Source organism: Durio zibethinus, chromosome 15, assembly GCF_047325235.1.
Source record: "Durio zibethinus cultivar Kanyao isolate XHJ-2024 chromosome 15, ASM4732523v1, whole genome shotgun sequence".
Lineage (NCBI taxonomy): Eukaryota > Viridiplantae > Streptophyta > Magnoliopsida > Malvales > Malvaceae > Durio > Durio zibethinus.
Window position 1 is genome coordinate 7,411,458 of NC_143176.1, and position 20,525 is coordinate 7,431,982.

A 20,525-nucleotide genomic window follows, 5' to 3' on the forward strand; every position below is an offset into this window, starting at 1 on the left:
TAAAATGCAAAAACATTTCTATTTCTATATCGGGGCACTGTTTTCTTGCCTAATTTAATTGGAGAAAAAAAATGCATGTAGAAGACTGTGATGCTCTCCTAATCTTACATCGAGAATTTGTGAGGATCTTCTATGGAATATATTTATAGACTTAAACCCATACTTACGAATAATAAGATTTTCTGGATCAAAGTAAAAAATACCTCATTTTTGCTCAGTGAGAGTCTCCTCTTGATCCAGTGGATGAGTACTGGTCTCACAACTACAAAGCTACATGAGATGTTTTTCCAACCAATTTTGGTGTGAAATCTTTAATTTATGGTATCTGCAAGTTAGGATTATGTTGCTTTAGGGGTTAATATTCACTGCATGGAACAAACTAACTGCTATTCTTAGGTTTTTCTTTGCGTTGGCTCCATAGGAATAGCTATAAAGTGCATAGAAAATTAAATAAACAAGTAACCCCTTAATAAATTGAATCATTAACTTGCAAATTGCATCAATCTTTTTACATTAATGGAGAGTTAGGCCCTGTGAGTCAGCCCGAGCAATAGAGGTTTGTAGGATAACAAAAGTGTCTTTAGTACTCTGAAAATTTATCGCATTCTGATTCTTAGATATCAAGCCGTTCATATAGATTAGAATGGTTTACAGGTAGAATGGTGTGGTGGCTCTGAAACCATGGAGGAAATTCTTTCCAGAATTCAACAGAGAGAAGAAGCAGCAGTTAAAAGCGAAAGAGCAATGGCTTATGCCTTCTCTCGTCAGGTTAGGAACCGTGAAGTTCAAGCCTGATACTTGGATAATTTGATGTTATGCTGGGAATTAAAATCAATTGTGTTGATTTTCAGCGGAGGGAAAATGCAACCCAGTATCGCATGTTCTGGGCAAAGAAAACTGGGGTTGGAGCTGGATGGAGAGATGGATAGCAGCGAGGCCTTGGGAGGTCAGGGTTTATTCTCAGCCCATCCACCCAAGGAAAACTCATGCCAGGCAGGCAAGCAAATCAGAGAAAGATATGACAGTTCCAATATGACGGTTCCAACCTTTGTGAAACCTGCATTGCCAAATGGGAACGTAGCTCCATAAGTAAAAGAAGTTGCCCCAACCGATGGCTAAAGCTAAAGGAGCTATAATCATACAAAGCTTATCTTGGTAAAGATGATGGGTGATAGTTAAGCAAATCATTGGAGTGATTCAATATGATTATTTTTTCTGCCTGTGTGGATTTGCGATGCATTTGTACACAACATACAGGCTTTGTTGCCTCGAGAAATTTGAGGATAAAACACAAAAAAAAAAAAACAAAGTTGTCCTTTTTTGGTTCAAGAAATTTGTCAATGTACCTAACTGTTGTAATTAGCAAGAAACCAAAGCCTAAAAATCTTAGTGCAATTATGTACCTTGCGCATAGTAAGCTATCCAATCTTTAACCTCAAATTTCTAGGTATTTTACATGATTGACATGACTCAAAGATAAATTGTTGAATACACGTACATCAAGTTTTTTATAATTTTTTTATTTTAATTTTAAAGATCCAAGTATCATCCTCATATAGATTTAAAGTGCCCGGTATTTTGAATGCCAGATGCAATCCATGAAAATAGAGTAAAGAGTCCATGTGACATAAGTTACTACTTTAACTAATGAAATGTACTACATTTTTTCAATCCTACGTTGATGCACAAAGCCCAGAAATTTTGTTTTCGTCTATGGTAATTCCTCAATGTAACTTCAATAAAAAAGGTCCAAAGTCCAAACCAAAAGATAAAGCCTTAGAGCATCAACGAAAAGTAGGCAAAATTTTTTTCTTATTATTTCTACAATCACATAATGCCCCAACTCACTTTTACATCATGCATTAATTATCATACAAATAATTCATTGTTACATTGCATTTTGCAATTATGCATCGTAGGGAAAAGCCCAACTACATTCCCACAAGAAGCTCTACAATCCAACCACCCATCCACCTCAAAATTTACATCGGTATAGCATAGAAAATCTCAACTTCAACTATCCACTAAACAACTATAAAGAAGTGCCAACAGCCAACTATAAAGAAGTGCCAACAGCCAACTATAAAGCAGATATCAATAGAAGCCAAAAGTTTTTTTTTTTTTTTTTATAATGGGTTCATATTTCTTTTATTCTCCTGAAGAAAATAAGAATTTCCATCTAGGCTCAAGATTTTTTATTAGGCACTGAGATAGGCAGTGGCCAGTGGGGGACCATTTACAGATGTACAAGTACCATTTTCTACTTTTCTTCCAAAATTTTGATGAAAAGAAGCCTTCTTTTCTCTGCATTTTACACTCTAATCATTAATCATAAAACCAATCCTTTGGCCATAAAACCTCAAAAAATTCGAAAACAAAAACCCATTTTTGTTGTCAGAAGCTGAGTGTTCTGTTAATCTTTTTTGTTCGAATTTTCCAGGCAGATAAGTGAACCTCCTCTTTTTAATTTTCAAGCTTTTTGATCATTTCAGTGCGAGCTTTTTTCTTTTTTTGGCAAAGAGCTTAACGTTGATATCTACTCTGTAGGCTTTTCCTTCAACTCAAAAAGAAAAAAAAATAAACTTCAGTTGAGTTTTGTTTGATTCTACATTTCTTTCCTTGTAACTTCAAAAAAAAAAAAAAGAGCTACTCTTCAATATTTTCTTGCTCTTTAGTTTCCACTTTGTTTGTCATTTTCATCTCAAAAATTAAAAAAAAAAAAAAAAATCCAATCTTCAAATTTCTGTTCTTTGTTTTCAATGATCGGTGATGAATAAATCCTCGCAGATTTAGAAGGCACCAAGTAAGGTAAATGTAACAACTTCTCCATTGCTTTCTCTTTACACAAATAAAGTTTGTTTCTTACATATTTTTTATCTAATTTGCAATTTTTTCAGTGAAGCAGATCTGATCTGAAAAGGATTTGATTTATTTCTCAAGCAAATTTTCTCTTCATTCGGATCTATTACTTCTATCTGGAAGTGGTAAGGTTGGAATATTCATTAAACTTTTTTTTTTTGTCAATATTAAAAAAACAAAAAAAAAAATGGTTGCAGTGGAGTAGAAAGGCCGATGCACGTAGCCGTTTTGGGATCCAGGGTCTTTTGATCTTGGGTTTTTGGAGCTTCTCTATTAGTGACAGGGTAGAGCCGGAGGAGAGGAAAGAGGAAACAGTGCCGGTAGTGGTGATAAGTGGTTGAGGGCGGCGTATCTAGTTTTCAAGGTCTTGGGTCTGGTTTTAAATTTAGGACTTTCTAGGAGTTTTTAGGAAAATTTGATCTGATATAATGAAAGGGAGGATCAGGGGGAAGACTTGGGTGAGTTTTGGGAAGAAAAACAGTGCCGGTGAGCGGCAGACGATGGTAATAGAGATTGGTCTGACAAAGCAGTCTGCAAAACGATGGCGGTGCTATTAAATGAAGTAGGGTAGTCCAGAGAAGTTGGAAAATGAAACAAATTGATTTTTTTTGGATGAGGACCTATTTTTTTAATAATTTCACTTAGGCATAACCATGTGGCAATTGAGATTAGGCCATGTGGGAATATCAATCTAGCTATGCAAGTGACCCTACAATTCTTTTTATTTGAATGTTATAATTATACGATCACAATAGAAGAAAATCATATTATCTAAAAGCTTTTTACTATACTCTTATAATTAATCAATTATAACAAAGAATTATGTAAAGATATACTATTTAAAAGTATGGATTCTATGTGATTTTTCTTGAACCTTACAAAAATATTAAATTTTAATGGGTTAATTGTTTTATAATAATCATTGGCGATATGCTCCCAATAAAAAATTATGTAGTATTTAAGAGCATTTTTCATATAAAATTCTTATGTACCTTACACAACTATGTAATGTGATTAGTTAATTGTGTACTATAATTATTTTAGATGATATGATTATAGATGATATATTCTTGCAAGAACTCTAAATCGTTGGATGATCACAGAAACAAATCTTTGTAATGTTGGGGACTAAATCATTACTTTTCATAGTTTGGTGTCCAAAATAAAAAATCAACTAAAATTGGTTGACCAAACCTGTAATTAATCATTTTTAAAATTGTTGTTTAATTGTTGTAGTATTATACGATTTTTTCGTTTTCTATCATATCAACACTATTTTTTTTTTTTTATTTCATGTTTTCTGAGTAATATTTCCATATAAATTATCTAAAAATATTGTTCTTTATCTCGTGTTTCCAGCTTGGTATGTGTGCTGAAGAAAGGCATTTGGTTCTCCTACTTTGAATTGTCTTCAACTTGCCTTGTTATGTGGTTAAAAAAGTGTTACTTGGCAGAAAACTGAAGAAAAAGCAGTTGGTCTTCACACTTTGGACTATCTTCCCCTTGCTTGGTATGTTTAAAGAGTTCACCTTGATTATTCTTTAATTTTCCTTTTAGTATCATCGCCATGATTTATCTCATAGCCGATATTCTTATGCTTGGCAGAAGTTTCTTCAACTTGAGCTTTTCAAGAATGGCTTTACTTAAAGAAGGGATCATACTGAATTAAATACTTACTAGAATACAAATAAATCAAAACAGCTAAGTTGATGGAAAATGTTGGACTAAAATGGTATGCGTTTATATGTTCATCTTAGCAGTCCAAGTCATTTCTTGCAAAAGAAGAATTAATCCTGATATTAAAAGTCAAAACTTAGAATTCCATACATAGTTTTATTTTTTTGGGTGTAATTTTATCACTTTATTCTATAGATCAAAATAAAATATTTCATCCAAAGTTTATTTTTTTGTACTATGTTGTTGATATAGAAAATATTAATATTTTATTTTTAAAAAAATTCACAGGATAATAGAAATCTGGAAATTTTTAAATAGGACAATTTGATTTTTAGTAAAAAAATGAATTTATAATAATTTGAAAATTTTTGAAATCTATTTAGAAAACCAAAGTATATTTTTGAAATTTTGTTTTTATTTTAAGAGAGAATAGAACTTGAAATTTTTGTATGAGTTTTTCTTCTTGATTATCAGCCTGAGTCAAGCTCTTATGTTGCCTTTTTTTGCTTAATTATATTGAAAATAATATTTAGTGTTATACATTTAGTGGTGTTATTGGAATCGGAATTTGCGTTCTTTTAATTTGTTTTGAGGAATTGGGGAGGAATGCAAGCAATAATTTGTGGGAAAAGGGAAAATAAATTACATCAAAGGATTAGAATAAGATGGCTAATAAAGATCCCTTCTTAACCTCCAATCAAGTATATGTAATCTTAATTATATTTTAATCATATATTTAAATTTATAAAAATTTAAATATAAGTGTAAACCCTTTTTTTTCATTTTAATTGGATTGATCAAACTTTAGTTTTCTAATAAGTTTAAAAGCTTTTTCACTAAAAAATAAATTGTCCTATTTTTTGGATTTATATCATTGTGCATCAAATTTTTTAAAAAATATAAATATAAATAATTTTATAAAAATTTTCTCTTAAATCACCTATTCTAACCTTCTCAAGCTCACCACTCTTAGAGTGATATTATCACATTTTTGTTAAATATTAAATTTTTTATGATTGTAAATTCAAGTGGAATCTCTTTCACTTATTTTTAATTGGTTTTCACTTATATGCTTAACATATATTAAAATTTAGATTCTATTCTATTATTTTTTTCAAGTTTGTCGCAAGGATCCAATAATAATCCTTGTTAATTGTGTAGCTCGTTTAAATTGGACTGAAGAACTTTAGAAAATAATGCTACCAGAACTGTTTAATTAACAAATAATATCTTTTTTTTTTTTTTAAGAAAATGAGATAGATTGTAAAATTGTAGGTTTGATCTTGAAATTTAAAAAAAACTTGCCACTTTGTTGGTACTCCCGCCGCTTTGCATGTACTATTAACATTTACAGAATCTCTAAATAGAATCTGACAAGTGCCACTTTTCATGTACTCTTAATATTTATAGAATCTCTAAATAGAATCTGACAAGTGCCACTAAATAGAATCTGACAAGTTGTTTCAGGCAATTGATGAGTATTGTTATGGTGTGGTCTGTCACCTTCTGAACTGAAAGCATTGATTATAGGAATATGTTTTGAAGAGATAGATTGGATAAGGATGATGCTGTTGAGAAAAGTAATGGCAGATTTTGATAGCTCCCTTGACTCTCTTGTTCAATACGAAAATTTTGTAAAAGGTGTCACAAAGTGGATTCAAGAGGCAAAGCAAACTGGGGGTTATTATATCTTGAACCTGATTCTGGTACGTTTAAGTTTGTAGACCGGTTTCGTTAGGTAAGTTGAGCATTGATGACCTCTTTAGAGATTATAACTCGCAAAAACTGACTTCTTCGAATTGTTTTGCAGCAAACCAAGAAAGTACATGATTTGTTGGGGGCTGAGGAACAAAGTGATGAGGTTGTTGAGGGTGTTGAAAACCCTGGGTGGATCTCCTTCAAAGGAGTACTTAGGTTACTGCTTGGTACCATTATTTCAGCTGTGCATTTGCAGACCCGAAGATCTCATAATTTTTTTCCACAAAAGACATTTCATGAGTTAAAAAATCTACTTATATATCACCATTTTCAAACATTCCAATGTGAGATTGAGGTATCATGTAAAGTATTTGTAAGGGCTCTCAATCTCATTGGCTCTACCCTTAAATTTCTCACTTTCTCATTTTTCTATTTCTTTTTTATTTATTCTTTAATTGTGTGTGAACATACTATTAAATGTTTTCTATTCAGAGCATGTTACAGCCTGTACTTTGATCTTGTTTCTATAATTCTTCATACTAATTTGCTGTCAGACCCCCATCAAAACAGGTACACTCATCTAATGAAAAATCAAATGGTGGTGAAAGGGGGCATGATTCTACTGAAGAGGCAAGGAGTCCAGTACTGGTCTTCCTGGACTGGCAATTGAAGAGAGAGCTGCTGCTCGAATTTAAAAGGCTTTTTGGGCATAAAGGGTATAATAATTTATCGCGACATGTCAACATAAAAAATGCATTTAACCTGTATGATAATTTATGAGGCAGTTCTATCTAGGTAAATCTTTTTTGCAACAACTATTTCCCAACAACCTTAGCATATATTTGAAGCTGATTCTTGAATAAGTTGATCATGTTTGGACCAAAACTTCACATTTATCTCTAATGGACATTGCCTGGTGGGTTACATCCTAAGAAGAGCAGAATTGCTAACTTTGTCCCTTCTCTATATAATAAAATGAGACTCATCTAGCATTGTTTCTTTGTCATTTCTAGGAAACAAGCAACAACATTATGTTTAGCCACATAATGAGAAACAATAACTTGTTTTAGTCTAGCTATTCTATTATTCCAAGTTAACTTTTTACCATATGGGAGTAAAAGAGAAGATCAATAGCTTTTTTTTTTTTTTTTTTTGGTACAAGGGAGGTTGCAAGGAGTAGAGAAAAGAATTACAGATGTTGGGATTTGAATCCTAAATTTACTAGATATCTTCTCTTAAGGATGATTGCATCAATAGTGTTTCAATTTTACTTCTGTCATCCATATGATAAACTGACAGACGATGTATTTTTCCCTAGAACAAGGTAATTAAAGGATGATCCAGTAGGTTTTTCAAGCTTTCTTTTTTTTTTTTAAATAAACAAGTAACCTCTTAATAAATTGAGTCATTAACTTGCACATTGCATCAATCTTTCTACATTAATGGAGAGTTAGGCCCAGTGGATCAGCCCGACCAATAGAGGTTTGTAGGATAATAACAGCACGTTAGCATCTTTACACTGAGAATTTATCGCATTCTGATTGTTGCATATCAAACCGTTCATATAGATTAGATTTGTTTACATGTAGAACGTAGTGGCTCTGAATCCATTTCCAGAATTCAGCAGGGAGAAGAAGCAGCAGTTAAACGAGAACGAGCCATGGCTTATGCCTTCTCTCATCAGGCTAGTAACGGGGAAATTCAAGCTTGATACTTGGATACTTTGATGTTATGTTGGTAATTAAAATCAATTGTGCTGATATGCTATGGAGGGCAAATGCAAGCCAGCATCACATGGTCCGGGCAAAGAAAACTGGGATTGAAGCTGGATGGAGCGATGGATAGCAGCGAGGCCTTGGGAGGTCAGGGTTCATTCTCAGCCCATTCACCAAAGAAAAACTCATGCCAGGCAGGCAAGCAAATCAGAGAAAGAGATGGAAGTTCCAGCCTAAGTGAAACCTGCTTTGCCAAATGGGAAAGTAGCTCCAAACGTGAAAGAAGTTGCCCCAACCGATGGCTAAAATTAAAGGAGCTATAATCATACAAACCTCATCTTGGTAAAGATGATGGGTGATAGTTAAGCAAATTCATTGTAGTGATTCAAAATGATTTCGTTTTGTACCTGTGTGGATTTGCATTGCATTTGTACATAACAACAGACAGGTTCTGTTGTATCGAGAAACTTAGAGGATAAAACACAAAAAAAAAAAGGTTTCCCTTTTTTGTACAATTTGTCAGTGTACCTAACTGTTGCAATTAGCAAGGAACCAAAGCCTAAAAATCCTAGTACAGTTATGTACTTTGCCCATAGAAACTATCCAATCTTTAACCTCTATTTCCGGTGTATGTTACATGGTTGACTTCACTCAGGGATAAGGTGTTGAACACACGTACATCAAGTTTTTGATAATTTTTTACATTAATTTTGAAGATCCAAATACCATACTCTATAGATTTAATACAGATTTGAAGCGTCTGGCATTTTGAACGGTGAATGTCAGATATGATTGATGAAGGTAAAGTAAAAAATCCATGTAACATAAGTTACTACTTTAATTAACGAACTGTCCTACATCTTCTCAATCCTAAGGGGAAGCACAAAATCCAGAAATTTTGTTTTTGTCCACGGCAATTCCTCAATGAAACTTCAACTAGAATGGTCCAAAGTCCAAACTAAAAGATAAAGCCTTAGAGTAGCAACCGAATAAAAGCAGGCAAATTTTTTGTCTTATTATTTCCACTATTACATAATGCTCCAACTCAATTTTCCATTATGCATTAATTATCAAACAAATAATTCATTGTTACATTGCATAATAAAATTATGCATCATAGGGAAAAGCCCAGCTACATGCCAACAAGAAGCTCTACAATCCATCCACCCATCCACCTCAAAATTTATATTGGTACAGCCTGAAAAATCCCAACTTCAACTATCCACTAAACAAGTTTCTATATTATACTATAAAATCAGGTGAGAAAAAGGCAGAGTACTTTCATTTCTTATGTTTTTCTTGGTGTTAATAATCATTCATCTAAAATATTCTGCAGTGTTTAATGCTTTATATAACCTGTAGAGTTGCAATCCTCAACCAACTATAAAAAATGCCAACAACCATAAAGCAAATGCAAATAGAAGCTAAACTCTTTTCTAATATGGGTTCATATTTTTTTCTTATTCTACTAAAGAAAAAAAAAAAAGAATTTCAAGCTAGGTTCAAGAGATTTTTTTGTTAGGCACTGAGATTTTTTACAAGGCAGTGGGGGGACCATTTACAGGTGGGCAAGTACCAAAATTTTGGTGGCATCTATCCTTACTGTGTATTCTACTTTTCTTCCATAATTGAGCTTTTTGTATTCCTCCCATTCCCATTTCATGGTTTCTCCGGCAGATGTACTCCACTTAGCCGCCCTTGGTCTATCTGCTAAATTTATCCAACATGCTCATTGATAGCAAAAGTATGAGCTTAGGTTCCTCTACAACCTGGCCTCAATGCTAAAGTATGCTTCAGGACATGTAATTTAGACCAACCCGATCTTTCATATTAAAACAAATAGTAGCTGAAGCAACAAAGTCCGATTAGGCTATGTAAATTCTGCTAGTTTGGCAATTGAGGTGTCTAGGATGGTGATTAGTTATTAGTTAATGGTTCTTCATTCATTTTAACTAATACAGGAAATTGAGTCTTCAATTTCTATCCTTGTTTAGCATTCTTCCTTGTTATCAATATCTTTGCATTCAAACTAGGTCAATAGCAAACTGAGGCATCTAAAACAAAGCAGTATGGAGTAAAATGACACTAAATGAACAGTATTATAACTTAAGTGGGGGAAATAATCCATTCGTTTCAGGCCACAGGGAGACCGGGTAGAGGATTAAGCTACCCTCTATGCTATTCAACATATCCTACTGTTGACAGAAAATGTCTTCTCTTTCAATACCCCCAAAAATGCAAGCATTTATAGAGATGTAAAAAGATTTGTTATATTTTCAATTCTTTTTGCAGGTTTTAAGGAAGTTGTTCTGGCACAATTTGTTCCATAAGAAAGCAATTAAGCAACAAACAAAATCACAAACTTTAATCTCTTTCATCTACAGGAGAAATTGACAACTTCTAAACAGAGGAAATGACTCAGGATTGCTTCTCTAATTCTATATCAGATCAAAGGGATATAGGATTGAGAAAGACTTTTCCACATTGGCTGATATAGGGCTACCTTATTTCATAAGAATTTTCAAAAGAATGACAGCTTCTGCTAACTGAATCTGTCCTAACCGAGGAAAAAATAAAACCTGAATTAGAACAAACTAGGTTTGCATAGAAACCAACAAAAACATTGCAAACAAAAAGTCTAGTAACGTGAAACACATGACAAGTAAAGAGAAACCATAGTTGAGCTCTAAGAGCCCACTCAAATATAAAATTCAAGCTACAACACAATTAACTAATAGAAACTAAATGCAACCGGGGATGGAATAACCTGAAATCCACCTAGATTTCTTCTTCCCACGGCATAGGCCATTGATTCAAAGTTACCAAAATCTTCCCTTAGACTGGTCTTGAATCCATCATAACATCTCATGACTTCACAGTCAACAATCCACTAGTCCTGAAAGACCACTTTAAATAAGTAAAAGAGCTTGTCAGTGCTACATAATGTAGAAAATGTACTGTTCATAAAAAACTGATGGAAATAAGATGAGTTAACAAAAGTAAAACCTGATAGATGGAAAACACTTTGGCTTTACTCGATCAATGGTGAGAATCAGAGGAAGCAGAGAACAGCTTATTGGTGATGCTGTCGTGCTCCTCTTCTTCGCCCTGAATTCGTGCTGGAATGCGAAATCCAGAGAATACACTGCATGTGGTACATCCAATGCCACATGACGCTGCTTGATGATGGATATTTTGTGGGATTTGATGGTGTTGGTGTTCGTCGATTGTGGAAATTGGCTGGTCTATCCTAGCACGAATCAAGGGCGTCTTACTGGACTGAAGGGGTCCCCTCTGTGAAAACAACTGGCTGTTTCGGCCAAAAGTGGGTGGCAGTGGCTGTGGTGATGGAGTGCCAAAGATAAATCGTCCTACCCCACCGCTACCGCCACTGCCACTACCAGTATCAGCGGCACCACCACTACTGTTCCAGGCAGCCAATCTCTGAAACCTTCCAATCTCCGCCTGGTGTCGATGATGGTGCTCCCATCCGGCAGAAGACTCATCAAAACCACCTAATGGATTGGTTCCGGTGAACAAAACAGGTTCGCTATGGTGTGCCTGAGCTGTAGGAACTTGGTGGTAGTGCTGGTGCAAAAGAATTGGCTCCGGAAATGACTGAAGCGAAAGCCGCAGATCTTGACTGTGGCTGCTGGTCCTGGACAACAAATCTGGTGGATAATTCTGAAACTGTATAGAAGAAGACGGCGTCCCACCAGAAGCTCCCAATGGAAAAAAAGACTTGATTGTATCCGCAATCTCATCAGAAACTAAAGAAGGTGGAAGAAAAGCCGAAGTATTATTCGGGTTATCTCCCATTTCTTGTTGCTGAAGACTCTGAACTTCGTTTCCCATTATTGTAGCCGTTCTTCTGCGAGTAAAAATCCCAGCAGCAAGGTTTTCCACCAGGTTTCCACTATGGTGGATTTGAAACTGATAGGCTTTATCATTATCTGTTGTTGTGTTTTGGTCTTCTTGGTTATTTGGTTTTGAAGTCGAAGTCGTTGTAGCCAAAGTTTCTGGGTTCCAAGGAGGTAGTTCAGCAAGCTCGTCAATGGCAGGTTTGGCTTTTGTGATAAGCCAATCCACAGCTTTACTAGGACGGTCGTAGCCAAGGCGGTCCTGCACGTCGTAGAATTGAATGGCGGTGTGAGCTGAGAGACGGACACGTCGGTCTCGTGGACCTTTGGCAGTACAAACTTTGCTGTGACGGTCTTTTCTTCCAATTGACCGAACAATGTGACCTCCTTGGACCTCAACGATGTCGCCTCCAGTATGCCTTATCCCCAATCTTGACGATGTTGCAGCTTGGTGATGGCTATCTCCCATTTTTCTTGCATGTTGGGTTGATTTTGAACCAACAGTTGAAGAAGAGGATGGGAAATAAGAGCGTTTCTTGGGTTGTTGTGGGTACTCCTGCTGCTGCTGAAGGACTTGTGCGTCTAGACTTGCATACAAATGTTGGCCTTGCTGTTGTTGAGATTGGGTTTCTTGCAGATATTGGTGATGGCAGGAAAGGAAGTTTTCCTCTTGGTTTCTTGGTTGTTCTTCTTCTTCTCCCTCTACTGCTATATGACTTGAATTCAGAATTGGGTTTTGATTTTGATGCTGAATATGTTGTTGCTGCTGTTGTTGATGATGATGATTCCTTGGAGGATCCAGACTCAGGTCCTTGTGCTTTTCCTGTTCCAGCTTTTAATGGAACACACCTTTTTTTGTTAGTGGGTTGTTGATTCTTTACCCTCTCTTTGCTTCCTAATTTCCTCTTGCTGTCTGTGCTTCTGCCAACACACTGAAACCTGATACTGTTGCCTCTCCCAAAAGGCCTTGCCATTCAATGTTTCCAATTCCATCACCAGAATCACACCACACCAAAAGGACCCCCAACTCTTTCCTAACAAGACTGAACCAAGCCTGAAAAACCCCCTCCGGAAGGCTTAAAACTAGCTCCTATTCCCACGCTAACCCATCTCTTTCCTTTATCCTTCTATCTCTTTCTATCTCTATCTCTAAACTCAGCTTTTGGCAAGTGGGCCTTTTTTTGTGTACTATACTATTCAGTAACCAAACTATTGAAATGGGTTAAACACTCAACCACCAACTTCACCAGGACAACCCAACAGCAACCAGAAATAAAATTTTCTCAACAAGGACTTTCTTGGGAAAAAAATACTAACTTGAAAGCTTTCATTCTTTTTCCTAGAGGGAAAGAGAAAGAAAGATTTGGTTGGAACAGTAAATATAGGGCTTAGCTAGTATAGGGAAGAGGAACACTTTCTTGCCTAAAGGAACCGTTGATGATGCCACTGATAAGGGTGGCAGTGTTTGGTCAGAGAAGAGATTAAAGATCTCTGTGATCTCATCACTGCATCTGCTGCTGTTCTTGTATTACCCGCCACTAGACAAAAACAACACCAATCCAAAAAATAAACGCTCTTCGCTCTTTCAATCAGCAATAAACTTAACTGGACTCCCTCTTTTCCACTTTTTCACCTTCTCAATATAAACCCTTATCTTATTTATTTATTTTTTTTACTAACTACGGGTTTGATTTGATGAGTTTAAATTTTTCAATCTGTCTGAGAAAATGTTAACCTTTATAGATTTTTTTTTTTTTTACTTCATAGATAGAAGTTAAGAACCGATGGTTATAGCTCAATGGATTGTCTGGAAGCCTTGTTTTGATTAGATCAGAATGAGATCCTTTATATGCCACCATCACAACTTTAGACAGTGACCCATGCACAGCTATTTTCTGCTTTCTTTTTCTTCTCTCTTTCTTCTCTCTTAATTGCTTCACTTGAAAGAAACATCATCGTCTTTCCCACAAATTTCCCTTCTCCCAAACACCCTTTTTTGGGATTGTTGGATTACTCATCGCATCTCAAGAGCCTCCTTTTTTTGCATTTTTTCTTGTTTCACTGAGCAACATGTCATGAACCATAGCAACAATTGCCTTTCATTGTTTTGGAATGGAATAGTTGCCCTCCTATATGCTAAGCTAAATTACTTAGCTACCCTTTTATCATTTTTCAACTTTCATGAATTATTTTTTTTCAATATACATTTAATTCTTTTTTATATCCAAGGCGCAGCAAGTTTGGCTTGTTTAGATTCAAACACTTAGGAGAAGCTTTATCACTAATAAAAGCTCTTGATGTGTCTAGTTGGAATGGGCGGAGATTAAATGTGAATCTTGCGAAGTATGAATGAGAGAACAGAAACAACAACAAAGTGTCAGTTACCAGATTCGATAAAAGTACAGAACAAAACAAGTTTCAGAATCCACGAAAATAAGAATTGGAGATCTCCGAATGGTAAGAGTCACATCATCCGACTTTTATGATGAATCAAAAGCCATCTTATGCTGATGTTGTCAGAAACAACCAGTCTGAAAAGAATGAGAAAGTTGCTAATGACAGAGTAGTATCTCTGAAAGGAAAAGAAACAATGGTGGATGTGTCTGAAGCAGAATCTGATATGGCGCCCAAAGTTAATGCTCAACTCGCCTATTAAAGCATTAATAGGAGTTTTTTGTGCAATAGCAGAAGTTCCATTCACTTTCAAAATGGTTTGGGTCTAGAAAAATCCCAGAAAGAGCATCAGAAAGCTGCAATGGTCAGCTTGAAATGAAAAGGCTTTCAATCAGAAAATTGTTTGTTTTTTACCAGGTATGTAATCTGATCAGAGCATGCTGCTTGATTGGTGGCTCAAAGCAAAATTTCTTAATTTGGAATTCTCAATTCTGCATTCCAAGACAAATATCCAACATCTGTCAATTTCCTCTCCCCAAAGTTCTGTTAGAATATCTCTTGGTCTCCTCCTTCTCGTGAGGTATGGAAAATAAACGAGGATTGGCTCTGCTATCGGTAAAGCTGGAAAGACTGGTATCCGAGGTGTCATTCGGAATTTTAACTATAAAAACTAACTTAAACCGATTTCTTTTAAAAAAAATACCGAAACCGATCAATTTATTTCTAAGTAACCAAACCAATGTAAGATAGATTCTATTAAAAAATTGAATTTTTTCACCATTCTTTTATCATTAATTTTGAGCAATAATTTTACATTAAATTCTACCTAATATATTTGTTATTCTTAAAATTTTAAAATGTTTCATATATATATATATATATTATATTTATAAATATATTAAAAATCAATTAATTTAGTCGATTCAATTATTAATTTTAAAAATAAAAAATTGATCAAATTAATAAACTAAACCTCTTTTTTTGTCCAACCATTATCAAAATCAAACTAACCAAATCAAGATAACTAAATTTAATCGTTATCAAATCATCAAATTGGTTGGAATCGACTTATATTCACTCCTGGCAAATACTACGAAAATGTTACTTATATAATCTTTAAAACTCAAAGAGAATCATCTATGTTGACAATTGTATGATATATTGATAGAATTTGAATTTTAAGTAATTAGTTTTTAATTTTTGCAACCTCAAATTAATAAATATATATAAAAAAAATAACTATATATATTTATTAATTTTAAGTAAAATGCAGAAGGGGATAAATTATAATAAATAATACAAATATTTTGTGATCAGATACTTTTTTATTTATTAAGACTACAAATATTATTTTTCCTCTACAATATACTCATTGCTTAAGTATTTTATTTTATAAAAGTATATATGAAATGGTAAAAAAAAGAAAGAAAGAATACATTGGTAAAAGTTATTTTTATGGGTAAAATGAGAAAAAGTATATGTAAATAACTAGTTTAAAAGATTTAAATATTAAAAATAAATATCAATCATTTTGCTTGCAAAAAGTTTAAAACAATTTACACTTCTAATTAATGGTATCTATCCATTAAAAATCTCCAACAAAAAAAAAATCAAAAACTAAGACTTAATTTTTCCAGAATTGATTTTGCTTCCTTATCTTGATTATCGTCACCCAAACAAGTACATCCATTCATTTGTTTATGTATGGTGTTCTTATCATCACATAATGATATTAAAGTCAATGCTTTCACCTTTTCGGCACCTCATTTTCGTAAGCACACTTTCAATTTCAATTTGCCTTATTCAAAGTTTATTTCTTTTTCCTCCCATTATTCTTGTAGTAGGAAACAATTTCTAATTAAAACATGCATCCACAAATTTACCTACTTTTTTATAACTAAAATCTTTATTTAATTCAGTTCATTTATACAATTATTTTTAAAATGAATCATCTAATAAATTTGAATTTCAAATTTCAACACCACAAATTTCTTCTTTTATTCTCAAGTTATTACCTCTTTTATACCAAAAAAATTATATTCATACATAGGTATTTCATGATGTTAATATTCTTGTTCAAAACAAATATGATGTTAAAGTTTTAAAAAAAAAATCACACAACATTTTCTTAATTTTCACAAAAATTTAATTTCATTGTCTATAAAGTATGATAGAATTATTTTCTTTTATGATATATATGTTTCCTATAGAGACTTAAGACAAAGACTGACGATAAAATATAGACAGTGATTACATTGATGATTTTTGTTCTTAACAACAATATTAACTGTTACAACTTTGGATTATGTTGGAACTTAATGGGGTTAGGGTTGTATTATTATAATCTTAGGATAATCAAAATATTTTATGATAGATTTCTGGAAGTATATATTATATTAATTTTTTTTATCCTTTCTTAATCAACTTTAGACAGTGGCATTTCTGTCGTGTGTATAGGAAACCAAAATTATATTTAAAAAAAAAAAATCTTAATTGAATGGTGATGCAGTCAAATCCCCATTAAGCATAAAGTCTTTGGAGATATTAATTGATCTAGAAGGTTGTAAAGAGAATAGATTAGTAGTACAATTTGATTGGGAGATGTGCTCCATATTCTTTTATCTAGAAGATTGGGGGAAAATGCCTGATCTCTATTAATTTTTGAGAATGCAATGCTTTTAAAATATTGAGGCAAAATGTCCTTGGATTGGATAAAATCAAAGCTTAATTCAAACTAATTTTAATTTAGTGCATAGATAAAAGTTGAATTTAGTAATATGAAAAAACAATAGAGCCGCTTAAGTTAAAATGATAAAAGTGCTATTATTACTCTATAGAATATTGAAATTATACCTAGGGTAAGTAGTCCAATCGAAATCCAATAAGTTTCGATTCGACTCGATTTTTTGGGATCGATTTTTTTTTTAAATTGGGTATTGGAGTCAAGTTTTAGGCAAACCTGACCCAACCCTATATATATAAAAAATTATTTTTTAATTATTTATTTAACTTTATATTTATATTAAAAAATAATATTTTATTAATTTGTGGTCAGATCAGATACGATTTTATACAATATCAAGTTGAGTCGAGTTCGAATATGAAACAAATAAAAAAAATTATCAAGTCAAGTCTGATTTAGGCTTTATATATATATATATATATATATAAAGTTGGGTTGAGTTCAAAGTGAGCAAAAATCCGTCCCAATCTGACCCATTACCATCTCTAATTATACCCTTCCATAAAAATAATTACAATATTTTTTTTCATAATTAGGGTTCAAATTTGAAACTCTTAATTTTTAAGTTGATCTTCATATCATAAAACTAATCACTTATTGATAAAATTTGCATAAATTTGATAGCGTTGTTATTAATTTTTCCCACCATCTTTATCTCAACTATTTGTATTATTTTTTTAAGGTGACATATAATTGTTGGATAAATTCAATGGAAGAGATATACTAATTAAATGAGGTAGTCTTCAAATACCTAATTAAGATATTGAAATTGAACTAATAAGCTATATATATTGTTGCAACAAATGGAGCAAATAGCAAAAGCAAAAGCATTTTTTAAAATAATTTTTTTCTTAATTAAAATTATTATGCATAATGACTCAAATCCCATAAAAGATTTGTTTGAAATTTGTTAGATATTACTTGATAGATAAAAAAACTTGTAGAAGAAAAATTCTAACAAGAAAGAAACTTTTAATAGACAATTTTGACTTGCAAAAGAATAATTTTAAAAGAAAATGTATTCTTAATAGATAAGTTTGTATGGTTATAAATAAGTAAAGTCTATGTAGAGTTAAGTAGGAGAAAAAGATGTAACAAAGTTGAAAGATTTTGTGGGATAGATACCCTATAAGAGTACTGAAAATTTACGTCTTATGAGTGTTTATGTTTGAATGTTTAGGAGTTGACTAAGGAAGATTAAGAGGGTCCACATAAGTATGATGAATGGGTATATATGGGTATGTGTTTGTTTGTGATGAATTGGTACATATGGATATGTGTTTTTTTGTGTTGAAAGGATACACATGGGATGTGTTTGTTTAGGTTGAAAATATTTCATAGGACTAGAGGATATTAAAAAGGTTTATGCGTATTAGTTATGAGTGTTTGATTTGATATTTGTTTGTCATTTTTTATAACTAATAGATCTTATTTCTTATTCATAGACATAGGTCGATTGGATTAAATCATATTAAATTATCATCTCTTGTGTGTTTGATTCATTACTTGATTATGCTTCTGCTGACATGAATTAAATTGAGGTTTTTAGCCTAACAAGTAGTATTAAAGTTGTGGTAATCATCAATAAGTAATATAAGAACTGTGATGATCTTTAACAAAAATAACCCTAAAATCTAAGTTTAATACTTTTTCAATCTTATATACATTGATCGTAATTTGTGAAAAAAAATTTCATGAGTCTAACATATAAGACTCACCATGAATAAAATTCTTAAGTCATATTTTTTTTATGAAGCAGATCGTAACTTTGAGATAAAAAAATTATAAATATTAAAATTTAAATTTATTAAATAATATTTTAATTTTAAAAATAATTATAGAGTGGTGCAAAATTTTTGCAATGAATAAAAGTAAAAAAAAAAAAAAAGGAAAAATCAAATCCTTTGGCTTAGTTATCCTTTTCCTATCCGACCAAAAAATGTCGTTAGTTTCATGCGACTCTGTTATGTGTGGTCTCTTTCACTTATTCGCCGTCCATTCATCTTTAACGAGAGAGAGAGAGAGAGAGAGAGAGAGAGAGAGAGCAGACCTGCCTGCCATTCGTGATCAAAATAACTGCCAAAGCCTTGTAAATTTTCTTTTCACCTTTTATTTGCTTTTTTGTCAAATTATTTTAAACGTTAGAGAACCATTAAGCTCTGTTAGCCAAAGAACTCATTCTTTCAAAAGCAATTACATTCGCTAACAATGGATTAGGTTGAATCAACCGATAAACTCATTCATTTTGTTAAGGCTAATCTCAAATTCTATTCGAGATTTTTAATAACTCAATCTTAAATATTTATTTTTTAATAAAAGATATCATAACTTGAGATAAAAAAATTATAAATGTTAAAATTTTAACTTTAAATCTATTAAATATATTTTTTGAAAATAATTATATAAATTAATCCAGTTAAAGTAAGACATGTCTCACTCAACCCATTTTGTTTTAAGGGTGAAATTGCATTTTTTTTTTCTTTTCTTCAAATCCAAACCTTTTGAAGTCCCCAACTGCACGCATTATCTTGTTCTATGGAACGGGGCTGAAACGGGAGAAAAAGACTCATTCAATTTATTATTTTTCGTAGTATATTCATTAGGACGGTTAAAACCAAACTGGATTAACTAAACCAGTTTGGATTTCGGGTTCTCTTTAATTACGAATTTATAATATTGTACAAATACTTGCAATGAATTTCTTTTACAGGTTTTTCAGTTCATTTATTTCTGACACTTCATATTTCATTGAAAGGCTAATCCTACTGCATCTCTTTTATTATAGCATCTGAATCTCCGTGCAAAACTATAATGACAAACTCTGAATCTGATTCAACTTAGGGAAGCAAAGTAGAGTCTCTCCAACGCATTAATTGTGCCCTGAAGCTGACAGATCGAGTGGCACATATAAATGAATTCGTATTAAAAGTTTTTATGACATGAATTTAAGAAAAAGAGATGAGATTGACAGAACTCTGCTGTGTGTTTCTTTTAGTTTTTCTTAGCTAGATAAAAGCTTTGCTCCTCTGACTGAAACCAGAAGAAATCAATAGGGTTGTGGTGCTTGGAATTAGACCCTCAGCAGCCTTGTTGAAGGTCCATTAATTTTCTAGTAGAATTAGACCAATAATTTTTGTAATTCATCATTGAGGGAAAATAATTAAAACCATCTAATTAGAGGTTTCATCAAATGAATTTTAGGTTCCATTTGCCTATGTGAATTGTTATAATTTGATGATTTTTTTTTTTTACATGTGATATTAGATTAAACAATAGAAGATAATGCCAAATAGAGATTAGCATAAGTGATTAAAGTTTATAAATCCCAAAGGAGTCATAAGTTTAGGTTGATGGTTTTCCTTGACCTTGCAGATGGGATAATCTCTCACTTTTGTTGACAAAAAAAAAAAAAAAAAAAACAATAGAAGATGATTAATACTCTCCCATTTCACAAAAAACCCATTTTGCCAGCATAGGATTCGAATTAATTCTGAGACTTTCATGATGAGTTCTTATGCTTTAAATGCTCAATGCTGATGAAGTGTTCCTTTGGAAACATAATTTGATGGATTTGTTAAG

The 20,525-nt window shown here is 32.7% G+C and overlaps 1 protein-coding gene and 1 pseudogene across 19 annotated transcripts; one reads left to right on the forward strand and one right to left on the reverse strand.

The window, feature by feature from the left end:
• The first annotated feature begins 2,183 nt into the window (after window positions 1-2,183).
• LOC149514639 (uncharacterized) lies at window positions 2,184-8,464 on the forward strand. Of its 17 annotated transcripts, none has more exons than XR_016328179.1 (7): window positions 2,190-2,808; window positions 2,898-2,984; window positions 4,219-4,369; window positions 6,067-6,274; window positions 6,347-6,450; window positions 6,805-6,950; window positions 7,824-8,464. XR_016328179.1 is itself a non-coding variant. In XM_089744533.1 (7 exons), the coding sequence occupies exons 4-7, from the start codon at window positions 6,099-6,101 to the stop codon at window positions 7,959-7,961; spliced, it is 654 nt and encodes a 217-aa protein (XP_089600659.1). In that variant the 5' UTR covers window positions 2,198-2,808; window positions 2,898-2,984; window positions 4,219-4,369; window positions 6,067-6,098; the 3' UTR covers window positions 7,962-8,464. The 17 variants fall into 17 exon arrangements, 4 of the variants coding, with proteins under 4 accessions (XP_089600659.1, XP_089600660.1, XP_089600662.1 ...); XM_089744533.1 differs by having other exon boundaries at window positions 2,198-2,808; window positions 6,067-6,242; window positions 6,347-6,607; window positions 7,859-8,464; XM_089744534.1 differs by having other exon boundaries at window positions 2,199-2,808; window positions 6,067-6,242; window positions 6,347-6,607; window positions 7,862-8,464.
• A 2,069-nt stretch (window positions 8,465-10,533) lies between these two features.
• On the reverse strand, window positions 10,534-13,448 carry LOC111302344 (transcription factor TCP4 pseudogene; annotated as a pseudogene). 2 transcript variants are annotated; one of them, XR_016328166.1, is made up of 2 exons: window positions 10,956-13,448; window positions 10,534-10,845 (listed from the first exon to the last, which is right to left on the reverse strand). The product of XR_016328166.1 is annotated as a transcription factor TCP4 pseudogene, transcript variant X2 (transcript). The 2 variants fall into 2 exon arrangements; XR_016328165.1 differs by having other exon boundaries at window positions 10,534-10,856; window positions 10,956-13,435.
• Between the last annotated feature and the right edge of the window lie 7,077 nt (window positions 13,449-20,525).